The following is a 13,957-nucleotide window of genomic DNA, read 5'->3' on the forward strand; positions in this document are numbered from 1 at the left end:
CTCTGTTTATCTGTCACTATAGTCACCATAATCACAAATCCTGGGACCTTAGAACATGACACAAAGCAAAGGAACCTTTTGTCCAGTTTTCACCAGTGTGACTAATAAAGGTGCAGGCTCAGAAAGCCTGGGTTTCCTTAAATGTCACTGGGAAATGTACATATGAAATGAGACATGGCATGGGAGATAAATGGAACTGAAATTATTCTCCATGTTATTTTGCTCTTGATATTTGCCCTCCTCTCCCTCTCTCTCTCTCTCTCTCTCTCTCTCTCTCTCTCTCTCTCTCTCCATCCTGTTACTACTTGAGGGAGACAGAAGAGGAAAAAAGAGAAAGAAGTGTTAGCATTTGCTTCCTGAAAAATACTGTTTCTGCCCACCCACATACATGCACTTCATTATAGGTACTTCCAAAGTCATGTTACACCTGCAAGGCCCGTAATTACAGCTTGCTGGTTTAGTTCTTGCCTCACAAGCAACTATGTATTTTCCAAGTTTAGGGTCTAGGCCAGGGGAGGGAAATCTTTTTTCCACCAAGGGCCATCTGGATATTTATAACATCATTCATGGGCCATACAAAATTATTGACTTAAAACTTAGCCTGCTGTATTTGGTTGAACATTTAATGAACTCACCCCTCACGCCTTGGCAGGGCCAGACCAAATGATTTCACAGGCCTTATACGGCCCACGAGCTGGACTATCTCAGTTATCAAGCTCCTTCCTTGTTACACATGTGCCAGTCTCTTATTTTGCCCGCTTTACTCCACTCCCTCCTTCCTTCGGAGTTCTTGGCTAGTATTTTGTCTGAGCATTTATTCCTTTTTCTTATGCTGTCAGTTGGCTCTGATGGGCTATGTGCAGTCACTCATCTTTTTAATGCCTCTGCGTTCTGTCCTCAACTTTGCAGTGACTTTCAGATCCATCGCTTCCTTCCAAAGCCTTCCCTTCCCCTGCCTTGGCCATGTGTCTTTGGCCCTGTCCTAGATCTGGCTGCCTCCAACTCTTATCCCATCTGCTGCTCCAGCTTTCCTAGTGCCAGCTCCTCTACAGCCACCTTCTGTTGCTGGCTTTTTTACTTGCAGAGATGGGTGAGAGTGGTGAAGGAAGGAGGGGAAGTATGGGATACTCTAAAGCAGATGTGACCTCCACGAAGTGGGAGAGTGATCTGAAATTTATTAGAAGAATTAGAATACTATTCCTTGCTCCTCACACTCCAGGCTCTCCCCTTTCTCTTGCCTCTTTGCCCAAATTTCACCAAAGAAGTGGGAATGGAATTTTAAACTTTTAGTTAATGTCATTGTTAGATTGTGCCAGATCATTAGGAATAAGAGACTCCCATTTCCAAAATCTTACTTTTTCTACTTCACATCAGCTATGCTGGATCTGGATCCTCCACGGACTAAAGCAGGATTTGGCTCACTTTCCTTTCTGAGACCTCCAATTACCTTACCCTCATGTTCTCTGGAAATTTTCCCCACATCATTTTCCCTTTTAGACTGCATAATTACAGTTACTAGAACAGAGAGAGTAGGATAACAAAGTGCATGGGCATTCCCTGTACGTTCACTGGATTAATTATGGTATAACGTGATGGATCATTGCTGAGTGTCTCTCTCCCAAGCTGCTCTGACCCTGTGTTGACAATGGAGAGATAGTAAACATTCAGCTTGTTGATCAAAGGCAGTTGCCATCAGTAGATGTACCTACAAAATTGAGTATACAAAAAAACACACCAATTCTGATCATTCTTATGAAGTAATATCAAGCTTCAAGCTCTTATTTATTCATGTACGTAGGTATTCATGAAGCAACTTCTGGATATAAAACTAGTGCACATGACAGTCAGCAGAATTTTTCAGATAAGGTTCTTCTCAGGCTTCCTAATTTACAGTATTTTAAGGGAGAAATGATCCCTCTGGGCTAAATGCAATATGAATGGTGCAGAAAATATGGACCCTGCCTTCAAAGATTACATGAGCAGTTTAATACAGGAAGGGCCTCTCAGTGAGATGGACAGTGAACTACTCCACTCAGACAAGAATGGCTTGTTTGGATGAAGATCCAAGGGGAGGGTGCTTGATGATAGAGTTAGATAACTTAATTCCTCCTTTTCTCTGGAAGCTTTCTCCAAACACCTATTGAGGAGGAAATGAAACCTGTGGTTATTAAAGTGTTTCAGCACTGTCAGTTCGTTGGGGCTAATATCCTAAGCCATAGCGTTTTAGAGAACAATATACGGGTCAGGGAGGTTAATAGACTGAATGTGAGCGATCAGAGAGCAAGGTATATTGTGAAGCTATGAAAATCTAGTTGGTTTTTATGGAAAAAATTTTAGTCAAACAAAGGAGTGTCAGCAACTTCAGACTCTGTGTTTCTTCCTTTTTACCGTATGCATTTGTGTGTTTCTGGCTGTGTATTAGGTATGTTAAGAGATGTGAGAGATTGAGCTAATTTCAGGGGCTCTATGACTTCCATGAGAAAGCCCCAGTGGCTAAGGTTACTGGGATCTTTTTGTCTTGATTGTGCTACACATTTTGTCTTTGGGGATACCATTGTCGCTAAACATAACGTGCATTTGTTGTAGACTCACCTAAAATCCTTTGTGTGGTCTCCCGGGAGCTGACGGGAAGAGGCTATTGTTGAAGTCTCTGAATTTTTCTTAGGTATTACAAAAGTGAATCTTGTTAATATTTTATCTAAATTATTCATTGGGAACAAGTATTCTAAAGAGAAATCATCAGAGGTTAGATTGGGAATATATATTTCATAAGCTGCTTTTCATTCAAAGTAACTATGTAAAATTCACCATGAATTTTAATAAGCTTACTACATAGCCTCTTCCTGCTAATTCAGTTCTTGCTTTAATTTGAATCTCCTGTATCATTTCAGAAAAACCTCTGGAATCAAATTAATTGTAACTAAAATAACATAATTTTCTCATGCTAATAGTGATCAGCTTAAGCAGTTGGGCAGGTATTAGTCTAATCACAAGTTGCAGCAAATTGACACTTTATTAGTGAGGAAGAGGCTCAAATGTTTAGACTACGAGGAAGAGCAAATTGTATTGAAAACTGCTAGGCACAGCTCTCTGGCTACAAGCTGGTTTCCGGCCCCCCCATTCCTGTTGATGGCCGTAATTCTGATACCAGTGGCAAAAAAGCTCTAGTTACCAGCTTACCAGTGCTTGATTCTCTGGCTAGTTGAGAAATTTACCTGCATATATTAAAAATAGATTTAAAAAATCAGAATAAGATAGAATCTTTTTTCTTTTTTTAAATATATTTTATTGATTTTCTACAGAGAGGAAGGGAGAGAGACAGAGAGTTAGAAACATCGATGGGAGAGAAACATCGATCAGCTGCCTCCTGCACACCTCCCACTGGGGATGTGCCCGCAACCCAGGTACATGCCCTTGACCGGAATCGAACCTGGGACCCTTCAGTCCGCAGGCCGATGCTCCATCCACTGAGCCAAACCGGTTTTGGCAAGATAGAATCTTTTAAAAAATATATATTTCATTGATTGTTTTTACAGAGAGGAAGGGAGAGGGATAGAGAATTAGAAACATCGATGAGAGAGAAACATCGATCAGCTGCCTCCTGCACACCCCCCACCGGGGATGTGCCCGCAACCAAGGTACATGCCCTTGACCGGAATCAAACCTGGGACCCTTTAGTCCCACAGGCCGACGCTCTATCTGCTGAGCCAAACCAGCTAGGGCAAGATAGAATCTCTTAAAGAACTATTTAAACTTTCCTTTGGAAGTATGATCGTTGAAACTCAACTTTTAATGTTGGTGCCCCCTACTCCCAGGTTCACAGAACTTAATTAACAGGAAGATTTTTGTAACCCTCTAACCACCCTTGGCCTTCTCTACGCTGTTCTTTACTCCCTTCTTGTCTTTCCTTCCCTCTCTCTCTCTTAAGAAGGGAGTTCCTTTTGAGGCTTTTGCTTGGGCTGCAGACTTAAGCATTCAGAGGAAAACATGGATTTGACTCTGAGGTTTACAGGTTCACTCCATTCCATTAGGATGCTGAAACTTTGGGGATTAAGTGTGGGGGCATCCAGAAATCATATCTTAAAGGGTATTGTTTGATGTTGTGAAGTTTGGATTTGCCTTTTCTTAATGGCAGTAGAGAACTATTGAATGCTTTTGCTAAACTGAGTAAGTTACTTTTGTACCTCCATGCTTCTTTAAAACGGATTTAATTCATCAGTCTCACACTTTTTTGTTTTCTGGCAATTTTTTAAAAACCAAATCAGTGTCACAATGAACTGCATCTGAATCATTTACTTTAGCTTTTGTGTTTACATATCTATCTAGTTTATAGCACATATTATTTATGGGCCTGGGCTACCTTTTTGTTAAATAAAACATCGACCTGTTTGTATTTTTTAACCCAAAAGGTTGAATTTATTTTTGTAGTAATAGTGGTGTTGATTTCCATTGCAAACACAGATGTTCCCTTAACACACATTAAGACTGCATCACATGCCAAAAAAAAAAGGAACTCTTGCCTTTTGCAACAGCATGGATGGAACTGGAGAGCATTATACTTAGTGAAATAAGCCAGTCAGAGAAAGATAAATACCACATGATCTCACTCATTTATGGATTATAGAGAACAACATAGACTGATGAAAAGGGACAGACCCAAAGACTGAGAAACAGCGATCAGGCTATCAATCCCCAGAAGGAAAGTAGGGGAGGGCGGGGGTAAGGGGAAGAGATCAACCACTCGTATGCATGCATATAAGCCAAACCAATGGACATGGACAACAGGGGGATGGAAGCATGAGTGTGTGTGTGGGGGGAGGTTGGGGGTTAATGGAGGGGATGAGGACACATTTGTAATACCTTAACTAATAATAATAATAAAAAAGACTGCATCACACGCTATAGTATTACAAAAAGGAAGGTGAACTGTTTTCAAAGGCAATAAATAGCTTTAACAACAAAGCATGTAAACACCTCATGAAACAAAAAAATCTCTAGTCATATGAATGACTATATTTATTATAAATATTTATTTATTTATTTTAACAGGATCCTGAATATTTTAACAGGATCAACCTTTAAGGCAGATTTCTTTAAGGCTATTTCATTTTTAGATGGTTACCAGAATTTAAGTCCTGTTTGTAAAACTGAAGTGAGAAAGGCTACTTCAGCCAGATTTGAATCTGTGCTTCATTGGAAAAAGGCCAGGAAAAACAATTCCCCAAATCAGTGGAGCGTCACAGTATTATTGCTCCATCACCTTGGTGACAGGATAGCTTGAGGGGGCCGGAGGTGGTGATATGAGTAAAACAGCTCTTCCGCTGAGTCAATGTGTGTACATATATATTCACACAGCTGGTTTCATCTCAGTGAGGCAGCTACTGATGTGAGGAAAGTTAAGTAGAGAATTTCCTAGAAGCAGCAGTGGCCTTCTTACCTAAACACAGTGGCTATTTTTCTACTTTGTCAGGCAAGTAAGAAGTTGCTATAGAATATTGTGTTTGAAGAGAGACTCTTGACAGCGAGTTATGCCCACATCTGAGGTGCAGAGGCAGCCGCTTGCAGTGACTGGCTACAGCCTGGAACCTTGCTGTCCCCTCCCCTGGTACCACCACTCTCCTTCCGAGTGAGGCTGAGCTGTTGGCTCAGCTCATTGGAGGGCGTTCTCCAAGTGTATGCACAGGAGGTAGCAGTATCCTTGGGTCCTGACTGACTGGCCGAATTGACCTGGCTCTCTCACCAGGTAAAAGCACCACCAGTAGAGTAGGCTGCCCTGCATACCTACAGACTTGGTCCCTGTGAGCCTTGGGGGTGGCGGGTGGTGGTAGTGGTATAAACTGTGTGGAAGAGGTATTTCTTCAACTTTAATCTGGGGGCCAACTGTATCTGGGGTTCTTGTTACAAATGCAGGCTCCCAGTTCCGTACCTATTTGCTGTGATTCAGAATGTCTGGTATAGTAATTCTGAGGCCCAATAAAGTTTGGGAACTACTGACTTAGAATACCCTCACATGATATACCTATTATAAAAGGGTTCCTCTTACTGCAGGGACTTTCAATTACTCCTTGTCCCCTTATCTTACAAATTTATTTATTCAACAAACATTTATCAACTGCCTGTTGTGTGTCATATTGAGCAGTGCAGTAAAGTTATAACATGACCAAGATTGACATGGTTTTTATCCTCATGAAATGGAGGGGAAACAAGTAAACAAATTAATAGTTATGATTAGAGTTATGAAGACCACAACAGGATATTATAACAGACTATAAAATGGAAGGAGGAGCAGTGAGTATTTAAAATAAAAAGACAGAGAAGGTCCTCTTTGAGGAGACAGCAGTTACATTAAGACTTAGATTTGAAGGAACGAGACATATGAGGAGCATGTGAGGCAGTATAAAAAAATGTGCAAAGGCACTGAAACATGACCAACCTTGATCCTCATTAAAGAAAAAGCAAGGCCAAAATAATTGGTGCCCAGTGAGCCAGGAAGGCACCTAGATCATCTAGGCTCTTGATCAAGAGGAGACAGATTGAGAGGTGTGGGGAATCAGATGTGTACTTGGAAATAAGAGTTTGGAGTTGAGAGGAAAGGCCTAGTTTAGAACATGACTGTGAGAGTCATCAGCATTTCAATAGAGAGCCCCCTGAATGGGTAATCTAATCTAGGAAGAGGTTTTGGAGAGAGGGTAGATAAGGGCCTGGTAAAGAAAACTAGGAATAGCCAGGACGTGGGAGAGGTGGGAAGAAAGGAGGAAAACCAGGAGACTATAGGTTGTGGAAGCCACTAGAGGAGAATGCTCAAAGAGAGCTAGTCAAATGTGTCATTTCTGTTAAAGGTCTAGGACAGCGCTGTATAGGAGCCACCAGCTGCATGTGGCTATTGAGCACTTGAAATGTGACTAGTGCAAGTTGAAATGTACTATAAGATGCACATCATGTACAGCTCAGACCAATACAATGGTATTTGTCAATTCTATTTCAATTAAAGAAATACACACCAGATTCAAAGCCCGAGTACAAAAACAAGAATGAAAAATATTTCATTACTATTTTTTTTAAAGTAGTGATTACATGTTGAAATGACAATATTTGGGATATACTGGGTTAAATAAAATACACTGTTAAAATTTTACTTGCTTTTCATTTTTTAAAAATATGGCTACTAGAAAATCTAAAATTGCACCTGTGGTTTGCGCCCTATTTCTGTTGCAGAGTTTGGCAATGTGGAAGTCATTTGCAAACTTGGTGAGAGTAGGCTGCCTGAGACTAAGTAGTTCCAAGCAAACTGTTTATACTGCTTAGAGGAGACTGAGTCAGTATCGCAATGCTAGTAAACAAATGAATAATTATGAGAAAAGCTATTAAGGGCCACAACAGGATATGTCTAAATTAAGTAATGAAACTCACCGCTAAAAGTTCTTCTAGAATTTTGGAGATGTATGTAAATGATTTAAATGATTTCACATAAATTGACAATATAATATGCAAGTATTTAAGTTAAATCCTTTGAAATCAACTCTGAAATGTGGTTTTTCAGTCTTTTTTAACCTGTGTTTTCTTTCCTTTTTTTTTCTTTCTTTTTATTTAAAATTTATTTTATTTTTATTTATTTATTTATTTTGAATATTTGGCCAGGAAACTTCATGGTGTTATGGTCAACTTGCCGCACAACCGTGTTCAAATCTGTCACCAACAGGTTCATTAAAAACCTGGCCTGCTCGGGGATTTGTGCCAGCCTGGTCTGTGTGCCCTTCGACATCGTCCTCAGCAGCAGTCCTCACTGTTGCTGGTGGATCTACACCATGCTCTTCTGCAAGATCGTCAAATTTTTGCATAAAGTCTTCTGCTCTGTGACTATCCTCAGCTTTCCTGCCATTGCCTTGGACAGGTAAGGTCAGGTAGCCAAATGCCCAGTTTTGAAAGTATATTGAAATATTAGCATCACGAAGCAAATGCGAAATAGTCATTATTCCACTATTTTAGTTTGTGATCAACAGAAAGAGAATGAATTGCCAGAACAGATACCACACACAAGACAGGTGGACTTAACAGCAGCTGTGGAAAATAGGACCATTGAAAAAAGATATGACATTGGGAGTCACATCATGATGCTGGGGCAGAGCTACTGGAACCTGGAGTAGCGCTTCAAGTTGGTTGGAATTGGTGGTATTTGTGTTGCAATTTGCAGTAGATAGGCTCATCTGATTGATAACTCCACAATTAGGGCTTTTGATGTAGGACAAAAGCATTTCTGGAAGAACAACAGAACAATTCAGTGTTATTTAACAAAAAATTAGATAGTCCAGTTGGACCGGGTCAGATAATACCAGAATTCCTTTGGAGGATTTATTTCCAAGGCCTTCTATTGTGATGATTGTTGTTTTCTCTTCTCATCCTCTTTAGGAGGTTGTTCATTTGGAAATGAATCTTACATTTTAACTACTACATACATAATTTGATCAAATTTATCAGAGTTTAAAGATCTTAGTAATCAACAGCCTCCTGTCTTTTCTCTTTGTTGCTGGTATATCATGAAGACAGTTGAGATAATAATGCAGCGAATAGAATTAAATAAGAAAACAAGAATTGTAAAGTATTTTGTGCCCATGTGTACTTTTGATTTCAAGATTTGCAGAAAGGAAAAGTTGCTGAAGGGATAAGGTTGGCTGGCTCTTCTGACTTTATACCCTATGATAAATTTAACTACATTATAGATGAATTTGGAATTTCTAAATGCTTTGTTCATTCAAAACATACTTAATATCTTAATAATCTTTGAGAATATAGATTGCAGAACCCATATGTGGAGTCGCTTTTGGCCTCTCAGGCCTGGAACCTTGATTTCATTAGCTGCCCAATATCATCTGCATGGAGGGACAGAGTCATTTCTGGGCCTTTGACCTTAGAGAGGAAAATATGCTAACAATAAAATATCCTCGTTTTCTTTCCATCAGACAATCTACTGTGTACTTGCCATTATTTTTTAAAAGGTAAACAAGTCCCTTTAGTAGAAAATTAAGACTGTTAGTATCCTATTTTATTATTCAGAGATACAAATTACCTGTAAGCTTAAGTATGGTGTGCATGAAGGTGAAGAGAAAAATGATCCTTTCTCTCACTTCTTTCACGGATATTTGTTTCATGGCGCTGAATCAGCAAGTTAATTGGGAGGCCACCTACACTTCCTGCATTATTTTCTAGAGGTGTATATACTGACAGAATTACTCGTAATGAGCCTGTGTTGCAGCCTATTTCCCAATACATAATGGAAGCAAAAATGCCTGAAAGCCTGGGTTCCTTATCTGCCAGTTAGCAAATAAGAATCAGAGCCGGGGACTCCTGAGCATATTTTTATGCGTGGGTAGAAACCTTTATCTGTACTCGGAGAAATACGATGGAGAGCATGCATAACTTATGTGTTTTTCTGCCTTTCCCCCCCTCCCAGAAAGATATCTAGAACACATCTCATTGTGCTCCATACATCTCTGATCATCTGTGGTCATGTTGTGCTTGCATCGTATCTCCCTGAGCTGGAGCATTCTTGACATTTTCCCAGGTGCTCCCTTTCCCATACTTCCGTTGTGCACACCTCTAGTAGAGCCATCACCTCCTCATTTATAATTGTTTGCATGCTCTCCCCCCTCCACCCCACCCACCGCATTAACTTTAGAAACACCCCTGTATAGCTTTCCTTCTTTTTGTAACGCAGTGCCTAAACATAGGTGGCGCTCAGAAACTCTTGTGACAGGAAAGCATTCGTGTTTAGTTGGCCTCACGAATGAATGAATGTTAATAGGGTTGTAAGGCTGACTCCAGCATTAGCTGACTGCAGTGCTGTGGGCAGAGCTAATCTCTGACAATCACCACAATTCTGATGGCTAGTGGAAACCCTTTCCTGACAGATGTGGCTCTAGGGTCTGTAGAACTACTCAGTTCTACCAAATCATTGCTGATATGGAAGCAGGGTGCTTCCTGAATTCTGATTAGGTGGTTATGGAATAATCAAGTTAGGCTTGAAGGAAGAAAGTTTTAACATGCAGGCATTTTAGACCTCTTATTTGCTCTTAGAGTTACTAAGTGATTATCATGGGGAGAATAGCTATTGAGCAGGCATAATTTTTGTGAGTTGATTTTGTGGAAGGACTTGGCCAGAGTCCATCCTTAATATTGGGTCCTGCCCTGAGCAGCTGTAAGGTTAATATATTAATTTTTTACAAATTAGTCTTACACTGAAAAATAGATGTCTTTATGGCAGATGGAGGCATCCTTTATATTGAGCACTCTTTGGAATTTAATCTTGGTGGCAATAATTATAAAGCTAGTTATGAATTGTACAGCAGAGTCCTCAAAATTTAAGGTCTAGCTGCCTAACTTTCCCAGTGGTTCCCTCTTTCTTAGACAGAATGAAAGAACTTGACCCTTTTTTCCATCTCTCCTACTTTTGGTAATAGAGAGTCCCCTAATTTAAAGCATATCTTCTCCTGTGAAATGAATTTTATGTGTGCATTTTGCAGGTACTACTCAGTTCTATATCCTCTGGAGAGAAAAATATCTGATGCCAAGTCCCGGGAACTGGTGATGTACATCTGGGCCCATGCAGTGGTGGCCAGCATTCCAGTGTTTGCAGTGACCAATGTGGCCGACATCTACGCCATGTCCACCTGCACCGAAGTTTGGAGCAACTCCTTGGGCCACCTGGTATACGTTCTGGTCTATAACATCACCACGGTCATTGTGCCTGTGGCTATGGTCTTCCTCTTCTTGATACTGATTCGACGGGCCCTGAGTGCCAGCCAGAAGAAGAAGGTCATCATAGCAGCACTCCGGACTCCACAGAACACCATCTCTATCCCCTACGCCTCCCAGCGGGAGGCCGAGCTGCACGCCACCCTGCTTTCAATGGTGATGGTCTTCATCTTGTGTAGCGTGCCGTATGCTACCCTGGTTGTCTACCAGACTGTGCTCAACATCCCTGACACTTCTGTCTTCTTGCTGCTCACTGCCATCTGGCTGCCTAAAGTCTCTCTGCTAGCAAACCCTGTGCTCTTTCTTACTGTGAACAAATCTGTCCGCAAGTGCTTGGTAGGGACCTTAGTACAGCTACACCACCGGTACAGTCGCCGTAACGTGGTGAGCACAGGGAGCGGGCTGGCCGACGTCAGCCTGGAGCCCAGTGTGCGCTCAGGAAGCCAGCTGCTGGAGATGTTCCACATTGGGCAGCAGCAGATCTTTAAGTCCACGGAGGATGAGGAGGAGAGCGAAGCCAAGTATGCTGGCTCTGCTGATCTCCAGGCCAAGGAGATACTTAGCACCTGCCTGGAGGGAGAGCAGGGGCCACAGTCTGCGCCCCCTGTGCCACCTCTGGGCACAGTGGACTCTCTATCCCAGGTGGCTTCAGCAGCCCCTGTGGAACCTGAGATATTCCCTGGCAAGTATTCCCTTCAATTTGGTTTTGGTCCTTTTGAGTTGCCTCCCCAGTGGCTCTCAGAGACCCGGAACAGCAAAAAGCGGCTGCTGCCCCCCTTGGGTAACACCCCAGAAGAGCTGATCCAGACAAAGATGCCAAAGGTAGGCAGGGTGGAGTGGAAGATGAGTAGAAACAATAAAGTGAGCATCTTTCCAAAGGTGGATTCCTAGTAAGGATTGAAAACCCCTGGGAGCAGCAGGGAGCTCCCCTACTCTGGCCTGCCCTTCGCTCTGGCCCTGTGATTTGTACGATCTCATTGCAACCAGAATGGGTTGACTTTTCCTGGCTGGGCCAGATGCTTTTGAATGAGAGGGAAATCTATTTGAAGTCAATGTCTTTTTATTGAGAGAGTATATATATACTTATCTCAGTGATTCATGTCCTTAGTAAGTCCATTTTCCTCTTTGTGGAGACAAAAGTTGGGCATTGTGGACTAGGTCTTGGGGTGGGTACCCCATGTGTGTTTTCTGGGGACCCTCAGTTCTCGTAGTCCAGCAGAGAATACACAGAGAGAAAAGGCATCCCTGAGCTCAAAGGAGCAGGGCCACTCCAAGGGAAGCCCAAGATAACTATGGAGTGGTGTGGACACAAAGAAAATGCCTATTTGATGGACTTAAGTATGTCAAATATATTTAAAATTGATCTGTACCTTCAGGGAAGATAGGGACTTGACATTTGACACCTTTTCTTTAGAAGGCCCGATCATAGGTCTCGCAGTTCCTCCCAATGCCCGTCATCCTTTTCACTGGGATGTGGATAAGGAACGGCCCTTCTGCCCACATTTGACAGACATGGCAGTAGACGTGCCTGGTGGTGAGATGATCTATCGTTGGTTTTCCTGACATTCCCAGGCATCACTATGGCCTCAGAAAGACATGTCTGCAGGTTTGGTTAGAAAACACTGCAAGCTCTTTACTATGTATTCCCTCCCTTATGTTATTTTATTTATTTATTTATTTTCAACAAATGAGAGAGAAGCTGCGAGGTAGAGAAGAAAGACACTGTAGTCTTGTCCACACACTGTAGTCTTTTCTGTTCCCACTTGATCTTGCCTGAAAGGTGCTACATAGCAGTCATTAGAAGTAACGTATATTGAAAAAAATGATCTCATGCAAACTTTTGTAATTCAGAGGTGATTTTAAAATGCAAAGCTAGTGTATACTGGGTCCCCTGGAAACATCAAGCTAAACTGCTTGATTAGGAAAGGTGGTTCTGCCCAAAAGGGTGGGAGAGGCTGACAAGAATGGTCCCCTTCTGAGGAGGGCTCCAGACACCGGCTGGCCAATCTCATTTTCAGTCCGTTTATGCAATTGTGATTTCTCCCTTCATTTTGGACACAAAGGAGGAACAGAACAGGGAAAAAGAATTAATCGTAAAATGCCATGGCAACATCTAGTAGCCCAGGTGAGCTCTCCAATTCCTCTTTCCCAGAGTGGATAGAAGAGGGAAGACAGTGTCCTCATGACTAGACCCTGGGGGCGCTCCCAGGCCATTCAAGGCCTCTCATGCAGTTCACCAGGCTGAATGCAAACTGCAGAGGACACCTCACTCCTCCGGAGTGCAAACTGGGTGCCGGCCGCTCTCTCTCGGGCATTGTTTTTGTTAATAGTATGCAAGGGAGCCCATCCAGTGCCTTGAGAAAGGAAAGTGGGCCTGCTCACCGCATCCCCGAAGCCATCCTCTCCTTAAGCCACACTGGTCCTTGTCCCTTGGAGGCAGCCCAAGACTGTGTAAGGAGTCGCCTTTTCCTCTCCTCTCCCGAGTGTGATGTCTTATAATTCCTGACTGTGACCCTGACCCTTCCTCTGTGTGTTTTGTCTCCTCCAAGTGTTGTGTTCTCCGGGACTGCCACTCCCTCCCCAGGGCCGCCGCCTCCGGACCCTGTGTGCATGCCATCTGCAGCTCCTTGCCCTGATAGTTAATACGTGGCCCTTCAAGCTTATCTTTCAAAACCTGCACAATTGCTGCAACTTTCGTCAAGGGGAAACATAATCTGTCAGAAAACTTGTGTCTACTCTAGAAGAATCTGTCAATTGTAGCCACTTTGGTGTCGTTCTGATAATGTGTATGTACAACTGAATAAACTCTGATGAGGCGGAATTTGGAAGGTATTTCTTCTGTATGTTTGAAGCAAATGGTTGACTTCTAACAGGTCATTGTCGGGTGTATTTCTATACATACTCTCTGAAGCATTACGTTTTAATAAAAAATTGAAAAGCAGTTTCTGAACTCAAAAAAGATTGTATGAGCTATGTGTTTTTTGTTTCTTCTTTTCCCTCAAGTGGCAGTTACCATCTGAACCGCGGGCTTCCTACATGACCTCAGAGGAAAAGTATTTGTTTCCCCCATACATACAGACGGCAGCATTGCAGTAGCATATTGTTGCAAATTTAAAAATGAATTCCCAAAGGAGAAAGTGCAACGAATGTCACGAACATGTCTCCATATTGAATTGGTGGAAAGACTGCTCCCTCTCCAGAGGAGACT

The 13,957-nt window shown here is 42.2% G+C and overlaps 1 protein-coding gene across 1 annotated transcript in view; it reads left to right on the forward strand.

The window, feature by feature from the left end:
* Positions 1-13,708, forward strand: part of GPR176 (G protein-coupled receptor 176) — a gene marked incomplete at its 5' end in the record, with an annotated part of 75,569 nt that extends 61,861 nt beyond the window's left edge. Inside the window, 2 exons of the mRNA XM_015557534.1 lie at positions 7,639-7,891; positions 10,518-13,708. Coding sequence (XP_015413020.1) covers positions 7,639-7,891; positions 10,518-11,640 — 1,376 coding nt within the window. The remainder of the gene's footprint in view (positions 1-7,638; positions 7,892-10,517) is intronic.
* Positions 13,709-13,957: the final 249 nt, after the last annotated feature.

The sequence above is a fragment of the Myotis davidii genome, unplaced genomic scaffold (genome assembly GCF_000327345.1).
Source record: "Myotis davidii unplaced genomic scaffold, ASM32734v1 scaffold46, whole genome shotgun sequence".
In the NCBI taxonomy this organism is placed as follows: Eukaryota; Metazoa; Chordata; class Mammalia; order Chiroptera; family Vespertilionidae; genus Myotis; species Myotis davidii.